Source organism: Scomber japonicus, chromosome 9, assembly GCF_027409825.1.
Source record: "Scomber japonicus isolate fScoJap1 chromosome 9, fScoJap1.pri, whole genome shotgun sequence".
NCBI classification, from domain to species: Eukaryota; Metazoa; Chordata; class Actinopteri; order Scombriformes; family Scombridae; genus Scomber; species Scomber japonicus.
The window spans coordinates 16278900-16304557 of NC_070586.1; the positions used below are offsets into that span (position 1 = coordinate 16278900).

Here is a 25658-nt window from a genome sequence, read left to right on the forward strand (position 1 = left end):
AGCATGATAAAGTATCATTTCAAGTCCCGGTGGCCAAAGACACCACGAATAAGAGAGCCACCGTCTTGGATGCTACAGGGCACCATTGGATGAAATATTCAGGACAGGCATCATCTTCTTCTGTTTCAGTAGCACGTGTTCCCATGTGTCTCTACACAGGAACTGGGAGCCAGCCAGAGCGTGTGCTCGACAACGGCAACAAATGACGACAACCATTTTTATAATATTTACATATTTATATAAAAAGAAAGTGTTTCCTTTAAAAAATGTATTGCATTTTCCACTGTACTGTACACCAAAACCAACCAAACAAAAAACACTAAAAGGAGATGCAAGTTGTACAGTATTCCCTGTTTTTTTCTCTATTTCAGAAAAAATCCTTTCACTACTGTCCGTTCACATTGGACTGACTAGATAACTAGATGACTATGTGCAGGAGTCACTGGACTTGACTTTTGTTGAGAGTGAGACTACGGAGGGTTTGGGAGGGACATCAGGCTTGAGATATTTGATGCCCGTTCGAGGCAATGAATCATAGGAGCTCATTCCAGGCTGCCGTGACAGAGATATGCCCTGTGCTGTCATTTGTATGGAGTCTACCCTCTGGGGTGCAGGGGGTGGAGTCTCCACACGGTTGAAGCTGTGATGTCTCGCCAAATGGGAGGAGTTAGATGAGTTGGTGTTGTGCTTCTTGAGGGCAGACGATCCAGAAGCGGAGGACCCTGATCCTTTCCGAAGCCCGTAGACTGATGAATGGACCTCCAGACGTTTGCCCATCTGTGGGACAGCAGGAGGGACGGTGAGGGAGGCCTCTCGCTGGGGTACACGAGGTGGCAGCACCCCATCTGGATCCACCATGTTGAGGTTGTGACAAGGGCTCTTCACTGTCTTGTACTCCAGGGTTGCCCCTTGGTCGTCCATGACACTGTGGACCATGCTTAGGTCACTGTGGTGGGGCTGTTCCACATACTCATGCTGATAAGACTGCTGGTGCTGCTGTAGATGAGGCTGGAGCTGGTGCTGATGCTGTGGCAGAGGCAGGACTACTACACTGGGGATGTGGCCCGGTGAGGCCCTCAGGGGCAGGTCAGTAGAGATAACAGGAGAGCCCATAGGTGGCATGTCCTTGGTGCAAGCATTGATGAGGTTCTGGTTCCTCTCCCACTCCCGGCTGCCTCGGCTGGGCTTTCGACGCGGTTGCATGGGGGTGGACTCAGGAGTTGGCAGAGCAGCAAGGTCCAGGTGGTGCTGGTCCGCTTTGATCAGCATCTTCCCATTTGGTGTCAGTCTCCCGTTGTGCATCAAAGGAGTGAGGATTGCCTCAGGGCGACCATCTTTGGCCTGTGTTTCAAACAGGCCCGTCAGCTTGGTCACACTGTTCATGGATCCCCTGCGGGAGTGGAGGTGGTGGCTGTCCTTTTCCTTGCGGCCTGTCAGGTCTATGTCTCGCCGTCGGTGGTCACAGACACAGTAGACAATGATGCCAGAGAAGATGGCCCCCATGGCAAACGCTAGGATGACTGCGATGGCCAACAGGGTCACAGGTACTAGCTGGTCACGACCCTTCTGGTAGCTCTCACGGATCACACCTGCAGAGAAATTTGGAGATGACATTCAGATATGCACACTACAGCAAGAACTGATACTACTGCTGCTGTTGCCGCTGCATGTTGTGGGAACTTGTTTCTAAGAAAAATAAAGCTGTTGGGAAAGATGCATATTATTAGACCAGCCAAAAAAATAAAAAAAACAATATTGAATTACAATAATTAAAAGATATTTTCTGGATAAAAAGATTAAAGGTTTAAACAATTTCATGAAAAACATGCAAATGAAGAAGCGTTTATCCCATCATGAGGAACACCTATTCAAAATGTGCACAAATGCTTGTAGCTTGACGTAGCAACATTCAATATTTCTCGGAAATCCAATCTTAGACTGAAAACGTGTTTTGGAGGGGTGATTATGATTCACATTTTAAATCCCAGATAAAACCTTTTGCTGAAATGAAAAAAAGATATGAGTGGAGATAAAGGAGCCTGAAATACCCAAACCCTTTCTTCTCATAGATGCAAATGGGAGACTTTTCATAAAGCTTGGATCCAATCTCATAAATCACAGAGAATACATTAAAAAGCCTCTGATTAGGCGCTAAATCCAATGAGCTGTGTCATCAGTGTCTTATGAAAGCGCCACTTTCAAAGACCGGCAAAGACGGGTTGCGATACGGACAAATAAAAGATAATTCAATAAAAGCAGCTATGAAGTATTCTTGCTGTGGGAGAGTGGGAGCAGCAGGTTGTATGCAATAAAATGGGGTCAACGGTAATCTGCTCACATACACACACACACACACATACACAAACACATGCACCTCCCACACTCACACATAAATGATAACCTCCAGCCTGTTGATGAATGTAGACATCTAATGCAGCGTTCTGTTCCTTGGGTTAAACACACCAGTCCACAGCAGAGAGATTTATAATATGTTCACACATGACCTGTGGCTCAACACAGATCAGTTACCCCAGACAGAGGATTAGACAGGTGGGCTCTATCACGTAAAAAGCTCCCACTGTGCACCATTGGTTTTTGTGCAATGATAACGTGACTCAGACACACGTGTGAACTGCACTCATTGTCTCATATCGTAATGTATATTATTCTGTGCACAGTATATACAAACATTTTTGAAATAGTCATGTTCAGAGGAAACATTGCAATTTTATCTTTTTACAATGTGCCGTTTTCATGCCTCACTTTCCTTGCAGCTCATCATAAAAGTGTTTCTATCTGCTCTGCCATTATTTTATTTTTTTTGAAAGACGATGCCACAAAATGAAGCATTGCAATATTTTTGTAAAATCCTGAAGGGGCCTGGTAATCGTGTTTAGGCTTTTCAGCTTGGCTGTGTCACCGAGGACGTATGTGGAGAATATCTTCTGTGTCTCCTCAGTGAGACATAACACAGACTCAGAGACAGCATGGTAATCTGTTCTCATGGAACTGAAATCCAGACTCTGTTAAACTAACATCCATAATCCTTACTCGCGGCAGTCATACTTCATTAGTCCAAAAACATGTCTTAAAACCTGTTTTCCTAGCCAGAATTAAACGTGGACCATTGCCTCAGTTTTAACTTTTAAGTTCAACAGGAATAAAAAAAAAGAGCTGATACTTTTACTCAGGTCATTCCTCATTTACTGTAAAAACAAAATGTCACTTTTCTCCTTAATAGAGTGCTGACAACATGCAGCTCGGCCATACCTCATGTAGTGTTAAACAAAAGACTTTAAAGCGTCTTTCCTGGCAAAAATCATCTCTTATCAAGGACGCGCCCTGGTGTGTAGATAGTACAAAAAGTGCTGAGTGTTATCTGCGGTGAAGCATTAAGGTTTGACATGTGTTATGCAGTGGACTTGTGTGACCAAATGGCCTGCATGTCTGACGAAACATCTGCTTCCCGTCTCATACAGTAACATCTGAGAATGAGGGAGATACTTTTCCTCTCTGCTATCTTTCATTTTGTTGACTTTCTTCTGTCATCACTTAGATCTTTTTTTTCCTTACTTTCTACTACTTCTCTCCTACATAGAAACAATGAATTGCTCTTCTGACTTTCTTCCTGGTTCAGAGTTTTCTTTCAAACTTTTCAACCTCCATATGCAAAGTGTTCTATTCAGTAGAAACTGGGAAGGCTGTAATTACAACCTTGTGGTCTTTGTGAGTTATCAACATTTGGCAGAAATGGTGACGGGCACTGTTTGAGATCTGCTGGGTTAAACATTTTTTGGCAAACAATACAGCTTAACTTGAGGTGAGAAGCCTTGAAAATCTCCAAAAACCATTTACGCAAGAAAATGAAAGCATGAGCATAAACAAATACTTTGGCAAATCTCTCTTTTTTTCCATAATCCTTGTTAAATGTAAATACATTCGTCCATCTCTGTCTGTGGTGCTTACATACTGAAAGAGCAAGTCAAAACTGTTATGAATTTTCATGACAGTGAATTTATTGCCGCTAAAGGTTAACTTTCTTCCTCCAGGGATTTGGATTTCACATTGAATAACAAAGCCGGAGGGCAGCAGAGCCAAACGGGTTGTCCACTTTGTTGAAGGAGGCGAACTGTGGAGCTGGATCTTTGTCTTCTATTCCGGGTGTGGGAGCCGAGGTTAAAGCCCTATTTAACCTGCACTGCATGGCTCTTCCTGTCTGCATCTTTTTTTGAACAAAAATCCTTTCATTCTTTTCTCACTTTTTCTCCCCTTCCATCCATCATTTGTCTTTCTTGCTTACACACATTTCCAGAGGGTGCTTAGCCTAAGGCCTTGGGTAAAATAAGAAAGAAAGTAAAAAGAAAACTTTGAGGACCTCCATCTTTCATGTGAGAAATTGCTCCTCATCCTTAACATCAAAGAGAAAGAAAGTAGCCACAGAGGACACCGGAGCTGTCTCTACTGAATCACAGGACTTCAGGGTTTCAAATCATGGTGGCTATGTCCCTCATTGTTACAGTCCTGTTTGTGATCTTGGCAAACTTTTCAAAACTTTAACAACATGACCTTGGAAAGTATCAAAGTGTTGTTTAAACCTGCAAATTTTCTGCTTTAGTTTCATCTTGTTAGGGCTCTGACTATACAGTGACTTATAATCTGGTTTCAACTCTCGCCTCGCCCCAAGAATGCAGCACAAGGCATCCTGCAGTTCGACACTTCACTCAGCAGTAGACTTGATTTGAATTTCACACCGCCCCGGGCCTCAACATTCAGATATTGAACACATATCTCAGATACTCAGATATTTCTCGCTGTCAAAACAGCCTGGTTCGGCAACACTTAGTTGTAAATCAGAAACATTGTAATCTGGTGTGACTGGAATTTGTGAATGCTCTCTCTCTCTGTCTGTCTGTCTGACACAAATGCACACTCTTACACTCTTTTAATCTCTTCAGAAGTACCAACTGACTTAAGCCCACAGAGCTCGTCTTTGTGCTGGTGTTGGGAAAACTTCAAAGGCAGTTTAACATCACAGAGGGGTTACGGAGAGGGCGCTAACCTCTGACTAGAAGCCATTACTCACAGACATTGTCTGAAGAATGATAAAAATCGTAATCAGACTCAACTGCACTCACCAATATGTCACTTGTTGAAAAGCAGCATAGTGGACCTTGACAACTAAGGGAAAGATGAAGGAGAGGTGCAGCGAATGTTGAGTGGCTTACGTTTACCCTACCTTCATTGCTGCAAGAGCCTTATAAATTCAGTATCTACTTTCAGAGACTCGCTTGTTTTTAAAAGGACATTGCTGTTAAGATGATGACAGCAATTAATTAAGCTCTATTTAATCCCCAGTTAGGATATTATCCCATTAAGTCTTGTGTATGTTTGTGTTTAAGAGGCACTTGCATTAATGGTATTATTCAAAACTAAAGTATTCATTAGACAATCCTTAGTCAGTGTACCGCATACTAATGATCCAGTTAAGATATAATTAAACCCCCTAATTATATCATTCTGCACTTCAGGTATTAACACCAATGTAGTAACCTATCCACCTCTGTGCATAGTGTGGTTTTTAGTAAATACAGGCAATCTGCTCAAATTAAATGTGCCTGGGAAAATTTTTCATCAGATGGATGATTTCTCAAATAGACTCTAGTACTGTTTGTATTAATACATTATAGACTTGTGAATAACACAGCGAAAACAATTAATGTAGTTTTTTTCTGAATTCCAGCGCTACCACATGTCGATGTCATGTTCTAGATACATTTGACTTGACAGCTGTTCCCCAACAGTGCAGGTTCACAGCAAAACCATTGAAATCATAAATCACTTTTTTTTTTAATGTAAATTTTCTTTTAACTCCTGTGTGGCTTTTCTTCCACAATGTCGACTGCTTTTAATTAATAGTCAATCTTGATGAGTCACTGTTCACCCATTCAAATGAAGGCTATTTTATCATCCTATGACTGTCGAAAATGTGCGGCAAGCCTCTGACTTCTATGGATGACTAAAGTGCTCCAGTATGTACGTGACACAGCATGTGTTGTAATCCATCCAGTTATAAATGCAGGTACTGATAATCCTTCTGTAATGTATTAGTATACAACAACAAGCCCTGAATAGTACAACTGAGAGCAAAGACTTGGCTTGTCTCTAATTGAGAAGTGGTTCACGGATACAACACGAACATGACCATTTAAATTCAGTCCAAAGTAGAATAATGACAGCTAAATGTGGGTTAGACAAGCTTCAAACGCACAAAGGGATGAGTTGCCGTGATACAAGATGCAGTCTCACACGACCAAAAGACAAAGCAAAGCTTTTGTGTGAACCAGTAACAGTGAGAGGTCTTACTGAAACGCATAACCAAAACACAAAAATGGAAAAGTAAGCTGCAAATAAGTGTAGAAAACAAAAGCAGTCTGAGAGAACAATAAGCTAATCAGCGGAGGAAATTATGGCTTATGGCTTGACGTCAGTCAGGGAAGTGTGTAATGCCGGGAAAACATCCAGTCCACTGTTTCCATTATGATTCACAATGAGCTGTGGATAATTCATCTGCCTCACAAAGGCCTATGACAATCTGTGACCAGTAAAGAACACTACAACAAAATCCTGCAATTAATATAATAATGAAGGTGTGAGAATGACAGGAATATGAGTTGTAGGATTATTTGATTAAAAAACATACTTTTTCTTCACACCTTAAAGGGCCACTTCACCACCTTTTAATGTAAATCCTATCATGTCATTTCATAGGATTAACCAGAGTCCTATCATTCTACTGTAATGATAGGCATATGAAAGTACTAACATTACATTTATCAGTGTCCTCTGTGCCTTGCAAGCTCTCAACCTCCTGAGAAACTCAAATGGATAATCTGGTGGCAAGTAGAGTTCATGTTTAATTAGAGTTTCTATTCCCTCCAATGGAAGGTAAAAATTAGACAACCTGGAAATCCGCTTTTTTTTTTCTCAAAAAGTGGTAGAAGAAAGCTGTTGCTAAAGGGTAATGGCTGATACACACTTAACAGAAACAGTTACTCCACTGCTCTCTTGTTTGTGTCAGTGCTGGTTGTTTCTGTTGTTGACATTTGCACAGCCAAACTACACAAGCAGGACAGTTTTTTCTTTGTTTTTTTGTTTGTTTGTTTGTTTGTTTTTTAAGATACAGACAAAACCTATAGTTTCCCAGCTAGGCTAAAATGTATAAGCTACAATTCTGCTCTTCGAAGGTAATGTGGAGTCAGAGCCAAACAGTATTCATAACAATTCTGTGCCTTATAAGAAAGTTTGAAACCTGAATTTGACTGTGAACTAAAAAAAAAAGGCCGTCCTACTATTGGACACATTTGACAGTTTCCATAACTATAGCTATCATTCAAGATTGACATGGCTTCCCCAATAATAATGCTGAAATGTTCCTTTAACTATCTTCCAGAAAGTGAGATGAGGTGAAATGCTCTGGTTATGAAGACTTTCTGTCAAGGAAAAAAAAGCACAGTATCCCTGTGTGAGCAGGGTCATACTCTCCCTCTATCTTACCAGCCTCACCTTGGCATACAGGTGTCAGAGAGCTGCCTGCAGCTGAAAATAACCCTCATAGAGCAAGCCAGTGAAATCCTGACATTGGAGGGAAATTATATTTCTCAGTAAGCTATGGTGGTTCTCATCTAATTGCAAACAAATATCATGAAAATGCTGTACAGCTTTGGAAGTGTGATGTTTAAAAAGATAACACATTAAATCCAACTAATCTAGTTTGTGTTTATCCTTTTCTGTGATTTGAAACTTGAATATTAATGAATATTAATCTTGTGAATCATAATGAGTATAACATGAGAAAACAAAAACATCCCACCATATTCACTTGTAGATTCTCAATATGTGTCCCGACACTGTTTCACCCTATACACAGATTCTTTTAGTCTGAGATGAGTTGAGTTAGTTGGGTCAACATAAAATAGAGAGCACAGACGTTGCAGGGTTAAAACCGTGGCCGAATGTGAGAACAAATGACTCAGAGGGATAGAGAGAAACACTGTTAATGCTAATCTGTTCAGCTACAATATCTCTCTGTCCTCTGTTATTTCACTTCTTCCTACTTATTTGCTCGATGCTATCTTTCAGCCAGTTTACCTCCCCTCTCTGTTCCCTTGTAACCTTCACTGCTACATTATTGTCCTGTTCTGTTTGATAAATCTTTATCATGTGTGTTCTTTTTCTCTCTTGCCATCTCTCCTCCCTCATTTCCCATGCCTCTTCCCCCATGTTGTCTCTCTCCATCCCTCTTTCCTTCCACCTCTCCCCTTTCCTTCTCCCCTGGATAGCTGCTGTAATGAACCCATAAATTGGAGCAACACAGCAGTGGCTACAGGTCGAGTTGGGGGAGGGTGGATGTATGGGGCGAAAGGGGGGGGTGCAGGTTTGAGCCTGACAGAAAGAGGGAGAGAGAGGGAAATAGAGAGGGATAGAGAGAGAGAGAGAGAGAGAGAGAGAGAGAGAGAGAGAGAGAGAGAGAGAGAGAGAGAGAGAGAGAGAGAGAGAGAGAGAGAGAGGCAGAGGGAGTGGGTAGAGGAGAGCAAGTGGGGGAGCAGGGCAAGGATTAATTCCTGCAGACAAGGGAAGAGATACGACTCCAGTTGGAGAGGAGACAATCTACAAGGGGAGAGACAGAGGAGGTGGAGGAGGTGCAGGAATGGAGGTGTAAAAGAGACAGAAAGAGACAGGGGGGGGAGGGGCATTGGGGGAGGAGGCTCCATAAATAGGTTCTGGAATTAATTTGCACTAGGTAAGGTATAGCCTTGGAACATGCCATCCCAGTCAGATGAGAGGTCCTGTGGAAGGGAGACTGATCACAATGGCAGCAGATGGCGAAAGTGGCAGGGTTGGTGTTTTTGGGGTTCGGGTGAGTGATGGGAGGCGAGCAGGAGAGGTGTATGGTCGGGTGACATGAGTAGAGGAAAATTCTAACAGAAACAGATGAGGGCCAGACAGACAGACAAACACCAAGCTCAAATGTACTGTGAAACACAAGCAGCCACCTGGCAACTGCGATGGCCCCACTGGAACGCCAGATAATGATGCTGTTGGGTGCTAAATATCATCAGTGTGTGAATGCTCATCATTTTACAGCATTTCTAATTACTCTGGTGGTGCTGGCCTAATACATATTGGCAGCACTGTAATATTCATTAGCAGATAAGATTCCACAATGTCTTAACTGCAAATGAAAAAGTTGGGGAGTAATTGTAATTTCTTTTAAATCATGAACAAGCTTGCTAACGACTTTGGACATGAGCTAATACATTTTCACTCAACTTTTTTTTTACTTAATTTGATAGATTGATGGTGTGGTTAAATGTTTATTCCTTATTTCTCCTGTAAAATGGGTTGCATGGGTCTATATCTGCAGTTAAAATGCAGGCTGAATGACTAATTTACTTTCCCAACTTACTGACTCCATAATCATTTCTCCTATATTGATTCCATTTTCACTTTCACTCACGCAGTTTGCTAAGTTTTCACAGTACAGTTGACACCTGAAGCCAATAATACTGAGGGCGACAGGAAGGAAGAGAAGGCAGGATGGGTGGAGCGGGAAATGAATACTGTTGACTGTGGTGCTCAATTTGCCATGCTGTAAAAGCATTAAGCTGCATGGAGGCAAAACTGTGCTTAATACCATCAAAGCAATCAAGACAGTAAAAAGGCAAATATATAAATAGCAAAAAAAAGATGTAGTCTCAGACCAAGCCATGCAAAATATCAAGAACTGCTCACAAGAAACTAGCACAAGAAAATCAAACAAATTTCATCAGAGCTGACTTTTTGAGAAAAGGAAACAGAAAAGACTGTAGAGCTGAAATAGATACAGAACTGATAAATACTGAAAAAAGCTGCAAAGGTGTCAGATAAAATCATAATAATAATAATGATAATACAGAAAAAAACAGCAAGAAAAAGCATGTTTTGAAATGTGAGGCCTCGTTGCAGTTACCTGAGCAAGCTTGATTGAATGCCCACACCCCCACAATTAAAGAAGGAAAAAGTTTATTCCTCTCTATTTTTTGTGAGGCTTGAAAAATGTTACACCTGCTCAGGTAAAAGCAAGGGGAGCAACAGCATGTTGTGATGCTGGCTGTAGGCATGCTGTCTGAAGTCTCTGCCACCATTGTGCTTGGATCTACCTACTGGTCCTGTACTGCTTCCAGCTGATATGACGGTAGACGGTAGATATTTGAACATGTGACGTTGCAAACTGAACTGACATAAAGCCTTATTTTAGTGTTTTTAATTATGAGAAAAGCACTGAAGTATAGTCATATTTATAGAAACTTCAATGACAAGACTCTCACCTTTGTCTCAGTCTCTTTCTTTATCCACTGTAAGTCTATAGAAGGTGTCTACCAGGCCACGCTTATGATGAATCACCGTTATTAATAATCAATAACTCCTCAAGGCCATGGTGACTCTAATAGCATGAGCTATGTAACGCAGCAGGGATATGTTGCATGTTGTTTTAATGGGATCTGTAATAGGCCTATCTGTTTTATTAAGGGACAAAACATGGATGTGCAGCACAGTGGTGACCTTTTTTTTTACTCTACACTCCCAATGTGTGCTGTCCCCTTCTTATCTCCTTTCCTTCTCTCCTTTTCTCTACTCATTTATCCAGCGAGCCATCCTTGAGGCAATACAGCATTAGGCAGGTTGTTAACACAGGATAAAAGGGCGTTCAATGTTCAATGTCATGTCACTGTGTCGCAAAGCATGACAGAGCTGGGGCCCAGGCCATCTTCTCGAGGAAATAAATACATCGCCATCTTCCTTTTCAGAGTGTAATGGTCTGGATATTACATCTCCTGTGGGACATTACAGTCCACGGATAATAAATCCAACCTACAGAGTGTGTGCGAGTATTTTTTGTGAGTGTACATGCTTCATAATGAGCACAGGATGTGTCTGTGTGTGTGTGTGTATGCATGTCTCTGCATATGTATGTACTATCTCTTAGGTGTGTTTGTCTTTCTGCGGGGGTTTTACGTGCACAGTGTGAGGCAATTTGTCCCCTAGAGAGAAAGCGATCTACTATCTCTACACCTCGTCAGCTGGAAGCAGCCAGGCAGCCGTAAATCTCAATTACACAAACCCCTCCTTTCCCCTTTCTCCTTTCCCTCCCACCTCTCTTGCCACAGGTGACAATGGACCAAATTGACTGCTCACTGTTGCGTTCCAAGGCTTACCATTGGGTTCTGGCTGAGTCTGAGAGGGCACGGCCATGTAGGGGTCCTCCCCTTTGTCTGAGCTCATGGGGGGGTCCTTCCGCTCCACCATGCGGCCCCGCCCCAGGGGGCCCTCGGCAGCCTCGGGTAGGGCCGAGGTGGGGAGTGAGAGGGTGTGGTGATGGTGGTGGTGATGGTGGCCTGCCGGACACAACACAGGTTAACCGATGCTCGGGGCAGAGAGGGACAGGCTTCAGTGCATGTGCAGCACACACACACACACACACACACACACACACACACACACACACACACACACACACACACACACACATCTTTTCCTTCTTTAAAGCAGGTACACACACACACAAGGACAGCTGCTGGGCTGTGTGAGGCAACAAAGTGTTTCTCCCTGGTGACCCAGGGCAACTCATTAGCAAATGTGTATGTCTTTGCATGTGTGTGTGTTTCTCGACACAGACATGTCCTTTCTTTTATTTTCTCTGTCATTCTCAGCCTCCCTCTGTCTTTCTCACTCTCTCCCCCTCTGTTCTGACTGACATGTTAAAGCTCCGTTGGGCCTGTCAGAGCAGAGTACAATCGTATTTCTTCACAACCACTATAGGGTGCCTGGCTTTGATATGAAGGACATGAGACACACTTTCTCTCCATCACTCCTGTAGAGCAGTCCCCCTGCAACTTTTCTTCAACTCTTCAACACTTTCAAGCTTTCTGTTACTCTAAATCTAACTGTTGAATCATTTTTTTAAGCAATGGTCATTTCATTATGATGTCCACTATTAAAACTTAAGTCTTTGTCTCTTCTGTGCTTCCCTCTCCCTGCCTTCCCCTCTTATTTTGTGTCTTTCTTTCTCCTCATTCTAAACCAAATATCTCCCTAAATGTTTCAGATCTGCACAGTCTTTATTTAGCAAGGCCCTTAGCAACATAGCTAGATCAATCATTAGAAATATGTCATTAAGAGTTAATGAATTTACTCTGATCTGACTCCACCCTGTAATTAAATTCCTTAATGGCTAAATTACCTACTGGCCAACAGTTGAAGAGGGTATCATAATACAGCCAGGTCATTACACAGATGATGAGGCTATAACAAGAATAGCACACACTGGATGTCTCTCTGTGCAAATGAATGCGCTGTAAGTGCTCTAACACCTGAAAGTCTGACATCTGACAATTGTAACAAAGTACTCTTTCATGCCGATGATGGATTATATCTATCTCTTCCCCATCTATCAGTGCACTACTCTCCTACAATCTGTGTTTCTTCCGGCATCCGCCTTTTTCAGTTTTACCATCTTTTTTCATAGGCAGAATTTGTGCAAAGTACTAAGCTTTTGTCTGACTGTTTATTTTTGAACCATACTAATCACATTACCTTCCCACATGCTTCCACTTAAGCCACCCTACACAATTTTACACACGCTATATACCGTATTTAATATAATGTATTTAAGCCACATGTTTAAGGACAAAATCTTCCCTATATGATGAGTGACAACACTTTTATCAACAGCCTCTGCTGAGCTCAGCCCCCAATTCCCAATTTAAACGTTCTTTCCACAGAGAAGGTGACAGCCGTGTGTATGTGTATGTATTTGCAGATGCGCAAGTGCCATTACAATGTGTGTTTATGCTTGTCTTTGGAGAGGGGGAGGCATTTCAGGGGGCTAACTATGATGCTGCTGGTAGACTGCTACGCACACCAGACACCCGCACACAACACCACCCAGAGCCTCCTCTTCCTCCTCCTCCGTGTGGCGTGGCAATCATTAAAATGATTTATTTAACTATTGGCCCAAGGCTGAGAGATTAGTGTGACAGGCCTATTTTATAATTCATTCCCCCACCGCCAGGGGAAGTACAATTCAGGCAGATGACACACATAGAGAGAGCTCGGAGCCTCAGAGCTCCTCCACGGATCGTGGTGGGGTGGGGGGAGCTCTAAACTGCCGACGGATGCACATCCCTCTCTTTCTACAGATTAAAAGAGAGGCGAGGATGTCTAGTCTGGAGTAGAGTAGAATGGAGAGGGGGCATTTATTTATCTTCAAATCCATATCAACCACTGACAGATAGACTGAGGGGCTTGGGCAATGGCTGAGACTTTGTTTAGGGTGGAAACTGGGTGTTGTCTGTATGCGTGCGTGTGTGTGTGTGTGTGTGTGTGTGTGTGTGTGTGTGTGTGTGTGTGTGTGTGTGTGTGTGTGTGTGTTTGTGTGCCTTGAAACAAACAGTCAAGCCTGTGGCAGCATATTCAGCACTATAGGGGTGCACACTAACACAAGATGCTTTTTCCATGACCCTGGATCTCCAAAAGGAGGGAGAATCACAGTGGGGGTACTGCCACAGGGGGGTGAAAGAGAGACAGAGAACTGGGCTTTTTGGAACTACTTCAAAATATCTATTCTTGTCATTTTGTATGGATCTGACTGTTTTGATCTGGCAGCTGCAAGGTATGTGCGTGTATCTGCTTGTGAGCAAGAGAGAGTCACTGAAAACCAAACTGCTCCCGGATTAGATAAAAATAAGGTGGTTGTGAGTGTAGGTGTGGATGGTATGGATAAGAGTGACTTTGCTGCGGGCTAATCACATCTGTTTATCGTTCTTTAAAAAAAGACTTGAGTGAGGAAAATGGTATCAATCAGCCAGAGCTGAAGAGTGATTGTGACATTGTGTTATGTGATTAGGAGAACAGCCATATTTGCTGGAAGACGCCAGTGCTAAAATGTTTGATTGCATGTGCAGTTTGTCTGTGCATGTTTACATTAGCCGTTTTCAAAGCCTTTGCCAAATGCACATATCTGATCTTTTCCTGACTCTAAACAGACCAGTTTAATTTCTCTCTCTGCCTCTGTCGACACATGTCCTATTTAATGTGCATGCTGAGGCATTTCTTCACCATCAAGACCTTAAACCACCAACAACCAGATCCATCCAATTAGCGAAGCAAAGGTCAGGGCTAATCGATGCAATTTCAAGGGGGATAAAGGGGAAGGGACAGGGAAACATGAAGGGAGAGAGAGTCTAATAGAACTAATAGAATGAGAATCAGCATTAAAGATTTATTTCTAAAGTTCTGATTTCCACTACGTCCTTTTTACTAGACACCAAAGGGGCTGGATGAGAAGGATTACTATGAGAAGTGCTTTAATGTTTCATTACCTTCATAACTGGAAGGAACGTCTATCAAAAAGAAGGAGTGAAATTAATTCAGTTAAAACCTTGAGTCATTAATAACCCCGTCTTTACACATGTAGGAGGAGTTTTCATTTGCTTGAGAGGGAATGATTGATTGACTAGATGAAGGGGCGTGGCTGAAGTTAAATAGTCAGGGGAGATGAAATGCAGCTCTCCTCTCTTCTATTTGATTGCCTGTACAGTCTACGTGGGGTACTTACCATTGAGTGCCACAAAGGTATCTGAAAAAAGAGGAGAAGAAATGAAAGGAAAATGTGTTATTGCTTGCTGTAAATAGGGCCTATGGTTTAACATGATCAAAAGCCATGACTTTTAAAGTAATTCAGAATCGATCGGCTACTCAGTATTCTCCTAACTTCTAATCAGGGGTGATCTATATGGCCTCTACAGCTAATGAAGGTTCAATGCTATGGCCTCCCTTGACTATACATGTTGCTGGAACGGAGGGAAAAATGCCCTGCGTCTGTTTACTCTGAGTAAAAAGATGGAATAAAATGGACTAAGATCAGTGATGTTAAGACTCTCTTGCTAACCAAGCAGCTGAATTTTAAAAACATAAAATAAATATATAAATAAATAAAAACATTTATTCTGGACATGAAATAATCAAATACATACAGTCTACATACTGCATGTCCTGTTCTATCTGTGTTGAAGAGAGAATGAGACCTTTCAAGACTGACTGACTAACTACGTTGTTGTGTGACTACTCACAAGTAAAATCCCTTCCCTGTGTGTCACATGAATGTTCGTGTTGTGTTATCGAAGCGATTTGCAACAAGGACCCCAATTTCTGCTCAATGGGACACAAAACTCTATTGACCAGAGGACCAGAGAAACAGCGGGGGAAGGACAGAAGAGGATAAGAGTAGAAAGGGACAGATGGATGGAAGAGGCTGAAAGAGAGGATCGTGAGGGCGGAACAGACGGGGAAGAAAAAGGTGACAGCAGCGAAGAAGGAAACGGAGGCCCGAGAGAAGAGGGAGACATGTTTAACAGAGAAGAGAGGAATGGTGATGGTGATGGTGATGGTGGTGGTGGTGGTGGTTTGGTGGTGGGGGGAGGGGGGTTTATAGAAGAGAGAAGGAAAGATAAGAGTGAAGAGGGCCTGCTTACTTTGGCAGTCTCCCAGGCCATCTGTGTTACCATGCTCCACGTCCTGCTCAAAGGCTGATCTGCGGGGAACAGAGACATCATGGTCAGCAGTGGAAAACAGGCCAGGCCATGCAGGCTCGCCACACCTAACACAGTCACAAAGTCACAAAGCTATAGGACAGCTACTAAAAAAACACCCCCCAACACAGCATACCCTATGTTAGCACACAGTGTAGGCCGCAGGAAGCCCTAAACTGGAACAAAATCAAAGAACACCTAGCATGTACCCTGGAGGCCTAAAATCAGTGGTTATGAAGAATGCTGGCTGGCTTGTAAATCCATAGCTGGCATGAGACTCATTACCATAAGTGTAGATGCAAAAAGATTGATGTTTTATTTGACTGCAATAAAAATGTTATCTTAGGTTGTAGCTATAATAAAATATATTTGAAGGAAGGAAAAACATGACAGTTTTCATGAGATCTTCAGTTGTTCTCTCCTGTTCTTCTCAGTGTCTGACATAATCGAGGTTCAGTAGAGATATAAGGCTGTAGTCCCAATCACATGGGCCAAGACCAGTGCAGTGAGGGGTAACCGTACTTGAAGGCCATCATATGACACAGAGGGAGAGAGAAAAAGAGGGTGAGAGAGAGAGAGTTTCAAAGACGTTATTTCTGATGAAATCTGCACTGAGACCTGTTTTCTTCCTGAAAGACCACCAAGCAGGCAGTAAGGAGATCTGTGAAACAGAGCGGACCAACTGTCAACCAGCATCATAGTCATGCATGACAGCTTTTCACAGTCCTCCTCGACCCCCCTCCCTCGCCGCCCCCCGCCTCCCTCTTTCCCTACTGTCTGTCCACCCGCCTCTCCTCTCATCTTCCTCACCCTCCACTGGCCACAATTATAGCATGAAGAAGAATTTTCCAAAGCTGTATCACCCCCCTATCCCCTGATCAGTCGTAACTTGACAAGTATGGGAGATTTTGGAAGAAAAATACAATTGAATTTCAGCTGTTCTGTTCTCAAACACAATAAAGTCAAACACTGCCTCATGTATATTTATGTGCTGTAAATGACTGAAAAATTCCATGAATCCATTTACTATTCATCTTTTCCACCAGCTTGATAAAACCTTAATTGGGATGTAGATGGTACATTTTACCCTCTCAATAACATATTTCCCCTGAAAAGCAACCACAATATCAGCCACACAAACAACAACAACAACAGAAGCACCCTCTTTTCATCTGGGGGTACATTTAATCTGCTTATCTTATTTGCTTATCATTCACAGTCATAATCACAAAGCAGACGCAGAGTTGCACAATTAGACCTGTCAAAACACAAATGCCATGCAACCACTCTCAGTATCTACCGGATTTCCTTGCTGATGTCATCACCCCGACCCACCCTGCCATGAAGCGTTTGGCTTTCTTGACAAGACCAAAACATTGGCAACCTTTAGGTCACGCTTTCCAGTATAGGTCGATAATAACATTACAGACTGTGGTGAGACTGTGTCGACATGAAGATTACAAGGTTACGCGTTTAAATCCCATTGGTCTCAAGATAATTTAACAAAGAATAGTGACACTACAGATGCAGTATACTTGGCACATGTGAAAGTGAGTGAACTGTAGTGTGAACCCTCAACTAAAGGGTTCAGGTCCCATAATGGCTGCATTATAGCAACAGAAGTTCAGTGTGTTATAATGTGACACTACAGACGGTTCAGCTCAGGGTTAAGATCCCTCCGCAACCGCATTATGCATATTTAAATTGCATTCAAATTGCACTGTATGTAAGTGGAGGCAGCCATGGGCCACATTTTTATAACATCTTGCATCAGATCTGATTATTATGTGAGATGTGTGGTTGCACAGAGGGGACTTGGTTGTTGAAATGCAGGTCAGGCATATTATCATTAATTATTCATAGCAGAAGTGAATGGGCAACTGGGGACTTAATATACTGTACATATAGTGTAAAGTAAGTATGCATAATGTTTCCTGAAAGTCTGCCATTCGTTTTGATTCATGGCTTTGATTTACAAAATAATACCTGCGGTGAACTCAGACTTTATTAATCAGGGGCTCAATAGGTAATTATTCTGTATAGTTGTGCATATGTAATCTAAACAAAAGAGTCAGGATCAGTGGCCGTGACAATGGCTAATAATTAACAAGTAATTGTTAAAATTCTGATTTGTAAACAGACCCACAGTCTTGTATCTAGTTTACATAATAACAACTATACAGACTCATATGCGGTCATATGCATGAACAGGGGGTGACTGGGGACCATATTGCAGGAGACCAGAGTCCAAGCTGTTTATAGGCAGTAGGTATAAGAGGCATAACTCCACATGGGAAAGCTGGCACACTAGCGCTGAGGCCAGATGGAAGAAGAAAGGGGAGGGAAGGCATGCAAGAGAGAAAGAGAATAGCAGGGGAAAGATAGAAAAAGAAAGATGGATAAAAATAGATGCACAAACAGGGATGGGCATACTCAGGTAAGAAGATAGCTATGTGGTTAGGTCGACAAACACAGACTGACAGAGGAGGAAACAGAAAAAGAGATAGTGCTGCAACAGGGTTTTCATTTTAATGAGGTATGGAAAAAGTTAGAAATGGAGACTGATGTTAAGGAAAAGAAGTCTGCTCTCTTTAGGGATCTGTTTGTGTGAGGAAAGCTTTTGTATTTAACACCAAAATTCCTATAACTCTCTCCTCCGTCTGTCCAGTCTGGCAAACGCTTTGAATAGCTCACCACAGACCCACAGAGCCTACCGGGACTAATCCCCCATTCTCCCTCACTTAGAAATATTGTACAGCAAAGGAGAGAGGTCGTCTGCCCTCTTAATACCTCTGTGTCAGCTCCAGCTCCAAAGTGGAAACTCAATCAGAACAGTCCACCGGCTCAGCTTTTCAGAATAACAATAGGATGGATAGCATTGTGTGTTTTTCTTTTTTGCAAATTTTGTGTGCACATGTGTATGTGTGCCTTTGGTGTATTGGCATGGTAGACCAATCATTTTGCAGCAGGGCGATGAAATTCATTCAACGTCAAATAGCCACTGGAGTGCTGGTCCTTTTGTTATGACTTCATCTGTAAAATGTTTTTTCCCACCACAAAACTCCATATGCTGCTCGTTCAGAAAGCATAATCTGGTTCTGTGTCATAGCTACAGCCGCAAATTATAGTTACCAAGTCCATCAAGAGTTCCCCTGCCCACGTACCCAACCTCAGGCCTGGGGCAAACAACACTTTCCTTCCATTCATCCTTCCAATAGGCCTTTCAGCTGGAGGAAATTGCACTTACACACCATAAAATTAGAAAGATCACAGACACGACAAATCGAGAGAGAAATGCCACCAGGCATGGCAAAGAAGGTAGGATATTGTATTATAAAAGTTGTTTGGAAAACAGGCTTTTTATGTTTTCATTTACTATTAATGCAGGCTTCATGCATGGCAAAGAGACTTCAGCAATAAATTTGGACAAAATGTAAAACTATTTAAAAGTTTCTAAGATTAGAGTAGAGGGAGATTTTGTATGCACTCTTTCCGACTGTTATGGCCACCTGTTTTATTATTTCAGGGTTTTTTTTTGATAAATATCTCTTAGCTTGATATGGTGGATACATTCTACAGTGCCCATGGAATGACACAAAGAGACACAAAGCAGAGCTGTAATTAATTCAAAATGTGTTATATTTGGGACCAAGACATTGCATCATAGTTGACAACTTCATTCGTGAGCTGCTGAATGTTTTTAACAGGTTTCCATAAAGTGTAATCTTTAGCTTCAGCTCACAGTTAGAGGAGGGTTTGTAATGGAAATACTCTTTCGGAGTTGTTGCTGATATCCTGCCCAAACTTTGTAAATTCACTAAATGTCAGCCTCCTAACTTTGTCTATGCCAGAAATGTTATTTTACTTTTTGAACCCTGGACACTTGAAATATATCCTCCCAGTTTGCAATTAAGCATGATTGTGTTTACTTACTTGGTGTTGCCAACCACCTGTTTGCAGGCTCCTTCTGACACCCAGCCACAATACGGGTCTCTGGAGGCTATACAGGATCTGGATAAAACACAAAAACACCATCAGTCACCATCAGCATCATATTATATGCTGGAATAGTTTTTGCTTTTCACCCTTTTGTAAGCATCAAACTTACTTCTTGCATCTTCCGTGCCTTTCACAGCGAGACAGCGGCACTTTAACCACACAAGAGGTGAAAGCGACCCACAGAGCGTGACTCTTGCTGTCTATCTGCATGCCGACGATGCGCTTGTCATCCACACCATCTATACTGCATCTAAAGGAACAAGAACAAGAAAAAAGGAGACACCAGTTGAGGATAAGTAGGGATTATTCTGTCTTCAACACAACTGTCTGGGTAAATCGTCTTAAGAGACAAAGTCTAGTAAAAAGTTTGTTGAAGATGGATACAAGGAGTCACAAAATGAGATTTGACAGTTCATCTAAAGAGAAAAAAAAGAGAAAGATGTGGCAGAGAGACAAACTGTGAGGTCAGGGAGAGCAGAGATAATGCTTGAATCAAGAACATGGGGTCAGGAGCAGAGTGGGAGATAAAGAGAGATAAAGAAAGGGGTGATACAGATACAACAGATAAACAGACAGATGGGCAGTGTGAGCAGTCAGCAATAACACCGCGCTAAACTGTAAAACCCATGAACACTGACAAAACCCTCTCCTCCCCCCACTCCACTATTCTTTCATTCCTCCATTCCTGCTAGTCTTCTTTGTCTACTCGGCCCCACAGGAGCATGCTCTAATCCCTTTGGGCGTGTCAAGCATCTTTCTATCCATTCTCTCCATCCTTTCCTCACACCATCCCGCCATCCAGCTCCAGGGATTTAATCTCCCCTTCGCAGCACTCTAGTGCAGCATTAACGTTCTCAATTTGGGCTTAGAGTCCATCTACACGGAGTAATGCAGGACAATCAGGCCTGTGCTGATCCAGCCAGCCAGCCAACAAGCCAGCCAGGCAGGGAAGCAGGCGGGCAAAGTCACTTACTGTACACTAGTTAAGCCAGATGGCCAGCAGCTGACAAATGCTCAGCCCCAGCCATAGCAGGACAAGGAGAAACAAAGAGGGAGATACAGAGAGGAAAGAGGAAAGAAGGCAAGGCCTGCCCTTCATCCCCTCCATACGGCCCATCACATGGCCACAGCATGTTGGATAACAAACAGTGGTAACCTTGAAAGCCCTCCTGTCAAGTCCTCGCTCTCATTCCCTTCTTTTGCTCGGCGGTCAAATACAATAACGTATTCTCCACTATGCTTCTCTCAGTCTCTTGCTTCTTTCTGGTCTTCACCTCTGTTCTTTCTCCTTCCTCTGTTTGTGTTGCCATTCGTTCCCCCTCATCCATTACCCCTCAACTAAATATTTGCTTTGGCATGGTCACACTGTGGCTGATTTTTCCTTATTCACTTCTACTCCAAATACACAACAATGCTTAACTCCCTCACCCCACCATAACCAACGTGAGGACACACACACAGACACACACTCACAATAATACATACATGCACCAACCGCCACATAATGTATTAGCGAGAAATCCCGGGCTGGCCCTGAAGACAAACACAGACTTCAGTGTGAGTGTGTGTGTGTGTGTGTTTTCCTTTAATCAGCCAAAGTTTTGAAGAACAGGGCTCCGCTGCGGTTGGGAACCACAGCGCTACGTTATCCAGAGCCTGAGGGCCTATGTCTTTAATTTAGTAGCTGGCGGTTGGGCAAAGTGTAACCTGATAAAACTCTTTTAAATGATAGAGTAGCCATCTGGCTGGCTGGCTTCACTATATAGCTTGGGTCGGGGGAACTGACTGGTACTTGATGGGGCTGGTGGGTTGGTGGGTTGGCTGAGTTGGGAAATGGTTGGATGGTTGGATGGTTGGAAACATGAATACACACATGCACTCTCTCTGTCACACAACTGACCCTTCTTCGTTTTTAGCAACAGTATCCATGTGTTTCCCTCTTTCCAACTTTCAGAGTGCAGTGTCTCACCATCTCTCTCACCCACACACAGTTCACATATACACCCGGAGCAACGTACTTGTCAGGGTTGTAGACATTAACCTCCTCCAGAAACAGGCTATCATTGAGGAAGCCATTGTCCATCTTGGCGAGGAACTTGAGGATGATGCCTTTCTCCGATCCCAGGAAGACAACTGTGTGGTTCTTATTGGGGCCTGCCTCATTGTCCACCATGATGCGTGTCAGACGATACCTGGAACAGGGAATACCAAGTACAATCAATTAACCAATCAACCAATCAATAAGTCAATTATGTAGCCAGTTTGCCCAGAAACCCATTAACAGCAACAGATGGTCAGGAACAATACTAGCAGTGATTGAATTTTCATCCCTATCCCAGTGGTCTTTATCCTGGATCATATTCAAAGAGTTGAGAGGTTATTTTTATATTTACTGGCAGATATTATCAACTATAAAATCAAGGATGAATACAATATCCACAATAACAATTACGTAATCAATCAATCAATCTATTGCCTTCCAAGTCTAAAAGAGAACAGCAGGGGACATTACAGAGCCATTTTAATCTCATTAATTGATTATTATTTCATTAGAAACTCAATCAGATTGACAAAGGGCATGTCAGGTGGATCCTAAAAGAGAAGCATTAGAAAAAAGTTGCACAAGCAGCAGACAACAGTTGCAGCTCTACTTGCTTGTCTATAATTGACAGTTGCTGATCACATAGTTTGGCTCAGCACCAGGTAGATGTGCATAAAACTCAATTTCCAATTCATTATTAGAAAAAAAAAACCCCACCCATGCAGTTTCAAGTAAGCAAATTAGACAGCTGTCAGTTGGTGTGTTTTGGATCGGCGTTTGTTGATGTTAATTAAGAAATTCAGATGGATCAAATAACAGGTTTAAAGGAATACCTCTTGAGGCTACTTTTACCATCTGATCAGAGATACTGGTATCTATCTCTTAATTTGTTCCAGGGCCAAGAAACTCTTTAACTTATCACAAACGTACATATCTGCACATCAAGGTGAATTATGCAAATGCTTGTTTTCATCATGTTTTAATTGAAGGAGATGGGAATTAAAGATTAAGTATGAGAGCTTATCTGGATATCTAGGAAGTCTACTTTTACCCTCATTATTGCTTTACTGAGTGTTCTCTACATAAAAATTGGCAAAAGATACACATTGGTTTGAAAAACAAAACAAAACTGAAAGAGAATTAATTTTGGGTTTGATAATTGATAACTAGGAAGTACAATTTACACCATGAGCCCATTACAAAACAAGGCCACATCCTCTTATCCTATTCTCTCGTTATCTCTTAAAATGTTCTGTGCAATGCCTACATCCAATCAAAAATAACAGCAATCTCAAGGTCCAATGTGGTTTTGACCTATTCAAGCATAACAGGAGCCCCAAGGACTGTGTCAATGGGATTTGATTTCAGCAAAATAATAGAATCTCAAGGACTCAGACATTCACTGTCTTTCCTTTTCAGGATAATAAAAAATCTCAAGAGGTTGATTCTTCAGAGTGACTTCCCCCTCCATTTGATTCATTGTGCCCTGCCAGCTGAGGTCCTTGTCGCAGCACAAGTCTCAAGACAGAAATGCTTTTCCAAATTTGCAGCAGAAGCATCAGCTGGGTGTTGGGGTGTCCTCTGCAGGGTTTTACAGGGATCAAACCTTATTACTGATTTGGTTTCCAGTTGACTTCAGCTCAAGAATACTATTCCATATACAGATTGTGACAGGTCCAATGAAAAGCTTCACTATCCTACCCCACATATGCCTTCATGATGCTTGTCAGGCTTACATAATGCTTTTAACTACTGCCTCTGATTTGCATGCACAGTTCTGTTCACTGTGGTGTAATTTCAAATAAAATAGTATGATTTCCTGATTATGTAAAGACAGAAATGCTGTGTTATTAATGAACAGAGAATGTTGTAGGGATAACCTTGATGAAAGCTGTCTTTGACTAAGCCAGCACAGTATGTAGGTCAGACCTCAGTAAAGTACCGGCAAGATGTGATACGATGCAAATCATTTGTAAACCCTATGAAGAGTTCTCTATGTAACTCATCTTTGAGGTGACGTTACCACCAATAAGGCTTGTCAATGGTCTGGCATGCAATTTTAACCTTAAATCTTGAGCAGCTGTAATTCAGAACCACGTCCAAATGAATGGGGTGGTGGTGTGGTGCCGTATTCCCTGAGATGCTGGTGGAAAATGTCTGTGTCAGGCGAAGATTTGGTTTCAACTTTGAAATGACCTTTTCTTTTTTCTTCATCCAAAATAAACAGTCTCTCTATCTCTCTTTTCTCTTTAATATATACACATGTGGTCACACACATTCACTAATATAACTTGCCTGAAACAGGCAGTAATATTTAAAATTGACATATGATAGATTTTCTATCATAACAACTACAAGAAAATAAGGTAGCTGTAGCGTATGTGAACCAACTATCTGCTGTTGATCTTCTTTCAGTTTGTTGATTGATATCTTTAAACCATCTCAAAAACTTCTACTTGTGTTATTTTTCATTCAACTCCTGAATTTATGGCCTGATCATTCATTGGGACATCAAAGCTCACCTGAGAGGCTGCGGTTCACCTGTCTGTGTCTTTTTGCTGCTCAGGCTGTTGCTGACAGGATTTTTAGAATAAAATGACGCAACACATCCACAAACAAATCAGTTGGACAAGCTGTGGCTAATTTACCTTTGAATAATCCAACTCTTTGAACTCCTCCACTCTTTGAACAAGGGAGAAATGTGTTTAAATAAATATGTTTCCTCATACTGTCAAAGAGGATTAATCATTGATTACAGAACATTTGCTTAGCTATGCCTGGCTGTTACTTACAATTTGGCTCTTCCTTAAAATTGAGTAATTTTCGCCTACAGTGATAGGTCTTTAATTAAACAACATGTCTGAGCAAGAATCATAAATCAGCTATTGACACCCAATGCCTGAAATTTGGATATTAGTTTTGTCTGTTAAAGCTTTATTAAATTCTGTTATATTTAAAACCTTTAATCTATTTATTGAATACTAACAACTTCAAATTAATCATTGTTCATCTCAGACTACCAGGCATCTGCTGGGCTGCAGCTAGTTGACAATGCGTCCAACCACTTAAAGTTAAGGGTTGCCAGATAATCAAGTCAAGTATCCCCCTCCTCCACTCTTTATCATAATAGCCCACTTTGTTGCAGAATACATGCAAACCTACCAACCCTGCTGATATGTTACTAGTAACATAATGTTGAGTTAAAATGGCAAGATTGTTTGAAATCAGTAAAAAATATAGGTAGGAAAAATTCAGCAAACCCTTGTCATTGGTCAATTGTTCCTACTGTCCATACCCAAATCTATACCCATGAGTGCAGCTAAAAGCTAGAGAGACCTTTATGACAAACAGCATCAGCCACAGTGCTCTGGCATTTGGGAAGTGGGCTGCACTCCAGAAACTCTGGAGAAAAGCCAACCACAGAGGAAAAAAGAAATAACTTTTTACTTCAGTAAATCGAAATATCCTCAAAGGGATTTGAATGAGCAATTTGCAACAAAGACACATTTGAAACATGCTTCTTAATAATGGTTTATAAGTGTAAATATGAATATGAACACTAAAAATATCACAGCAAATTCGAATTGTATACTGTGTCTTCATCACATTACTACGTGGTCACTGTGGGAGAATGAGACTATAGTGCAGATCAGTGTTTCCTCTAGTACAGAGAAAATAGGTCACCGGCTGGTCTACTACTGTGTTTTAATGAGCCCGACTCTCAGAGCAGCACTTCACGTAATTATTGTCCTGGGTTGAAGAGGCTCATAGACTTCTGATGACAATGGCCTTTAGAGTGTGTAATACTTACCGGACCATAGTCTTGAGGAACCAGGGCCTGTTAGCAATAGAGGGTACGGCCTCGTCCATCAGAGGATGCATCTTGATGAAGTTGAGTGTGTCATCGGGGAACTCATTGGACACCTTGTACCTCTCCATGGATGGAGTGCCAGCACAGTTGCCAGGCCTGTAAATGGAGTGGAAGAAGA

At 42.0% G+C, this 25658-nt stretch overlaps 1 protein-coding gene across 1 annotated transcript in view; it reads right to left on the reverse strand.

Moving 5' to 3' along the window:
* Positions 1 to 325: 325 nt before the first annotated feature.
* The window catches only part of sema6a (sema domain, transmembrane domain (TM), and cytoplasmic domain, (semaphorin) 6A), a 99162-nt gene continuing 73829 nt past the window's right edge, over positions 326 to 25658 (reverse strand). Inside the window, exons 12-19 of the mRNA XM_053325304.1 lie at positions 25481 to 25636; positions 21647 to 21820; positions 19738 to 19878; positions 19563 to 19640; positions 15573 to 15631; positions 14657 to 14677; positions 11256 to 11435; positions 326 to 1589 (exon numbers count right to left, since the gene is read on the reverse strand). Of these exons, the coding sequence (XP_053181279.1) occupies positions 427 to 1589; positions 11256 to 11435; positions 14657 to 14677; positions 15573 to 15631; positions 19563 to 19640; positions 19738 to 19878; positions 21647 to 21820; positions 25481 to 25636 (1972 nt within the window). The 3' untranslated portion in view covers positions 326 to 426. The remainder of the gene's footprint in view (positions 1590 to 11255; positions 11436 to 14656; positions 14678 to 15572; positions 15632 to 19562; positions 19641 to 19737; positions 19879 to 21646; positions 21821 to 25480; positions 25637 to 25658) is intronic.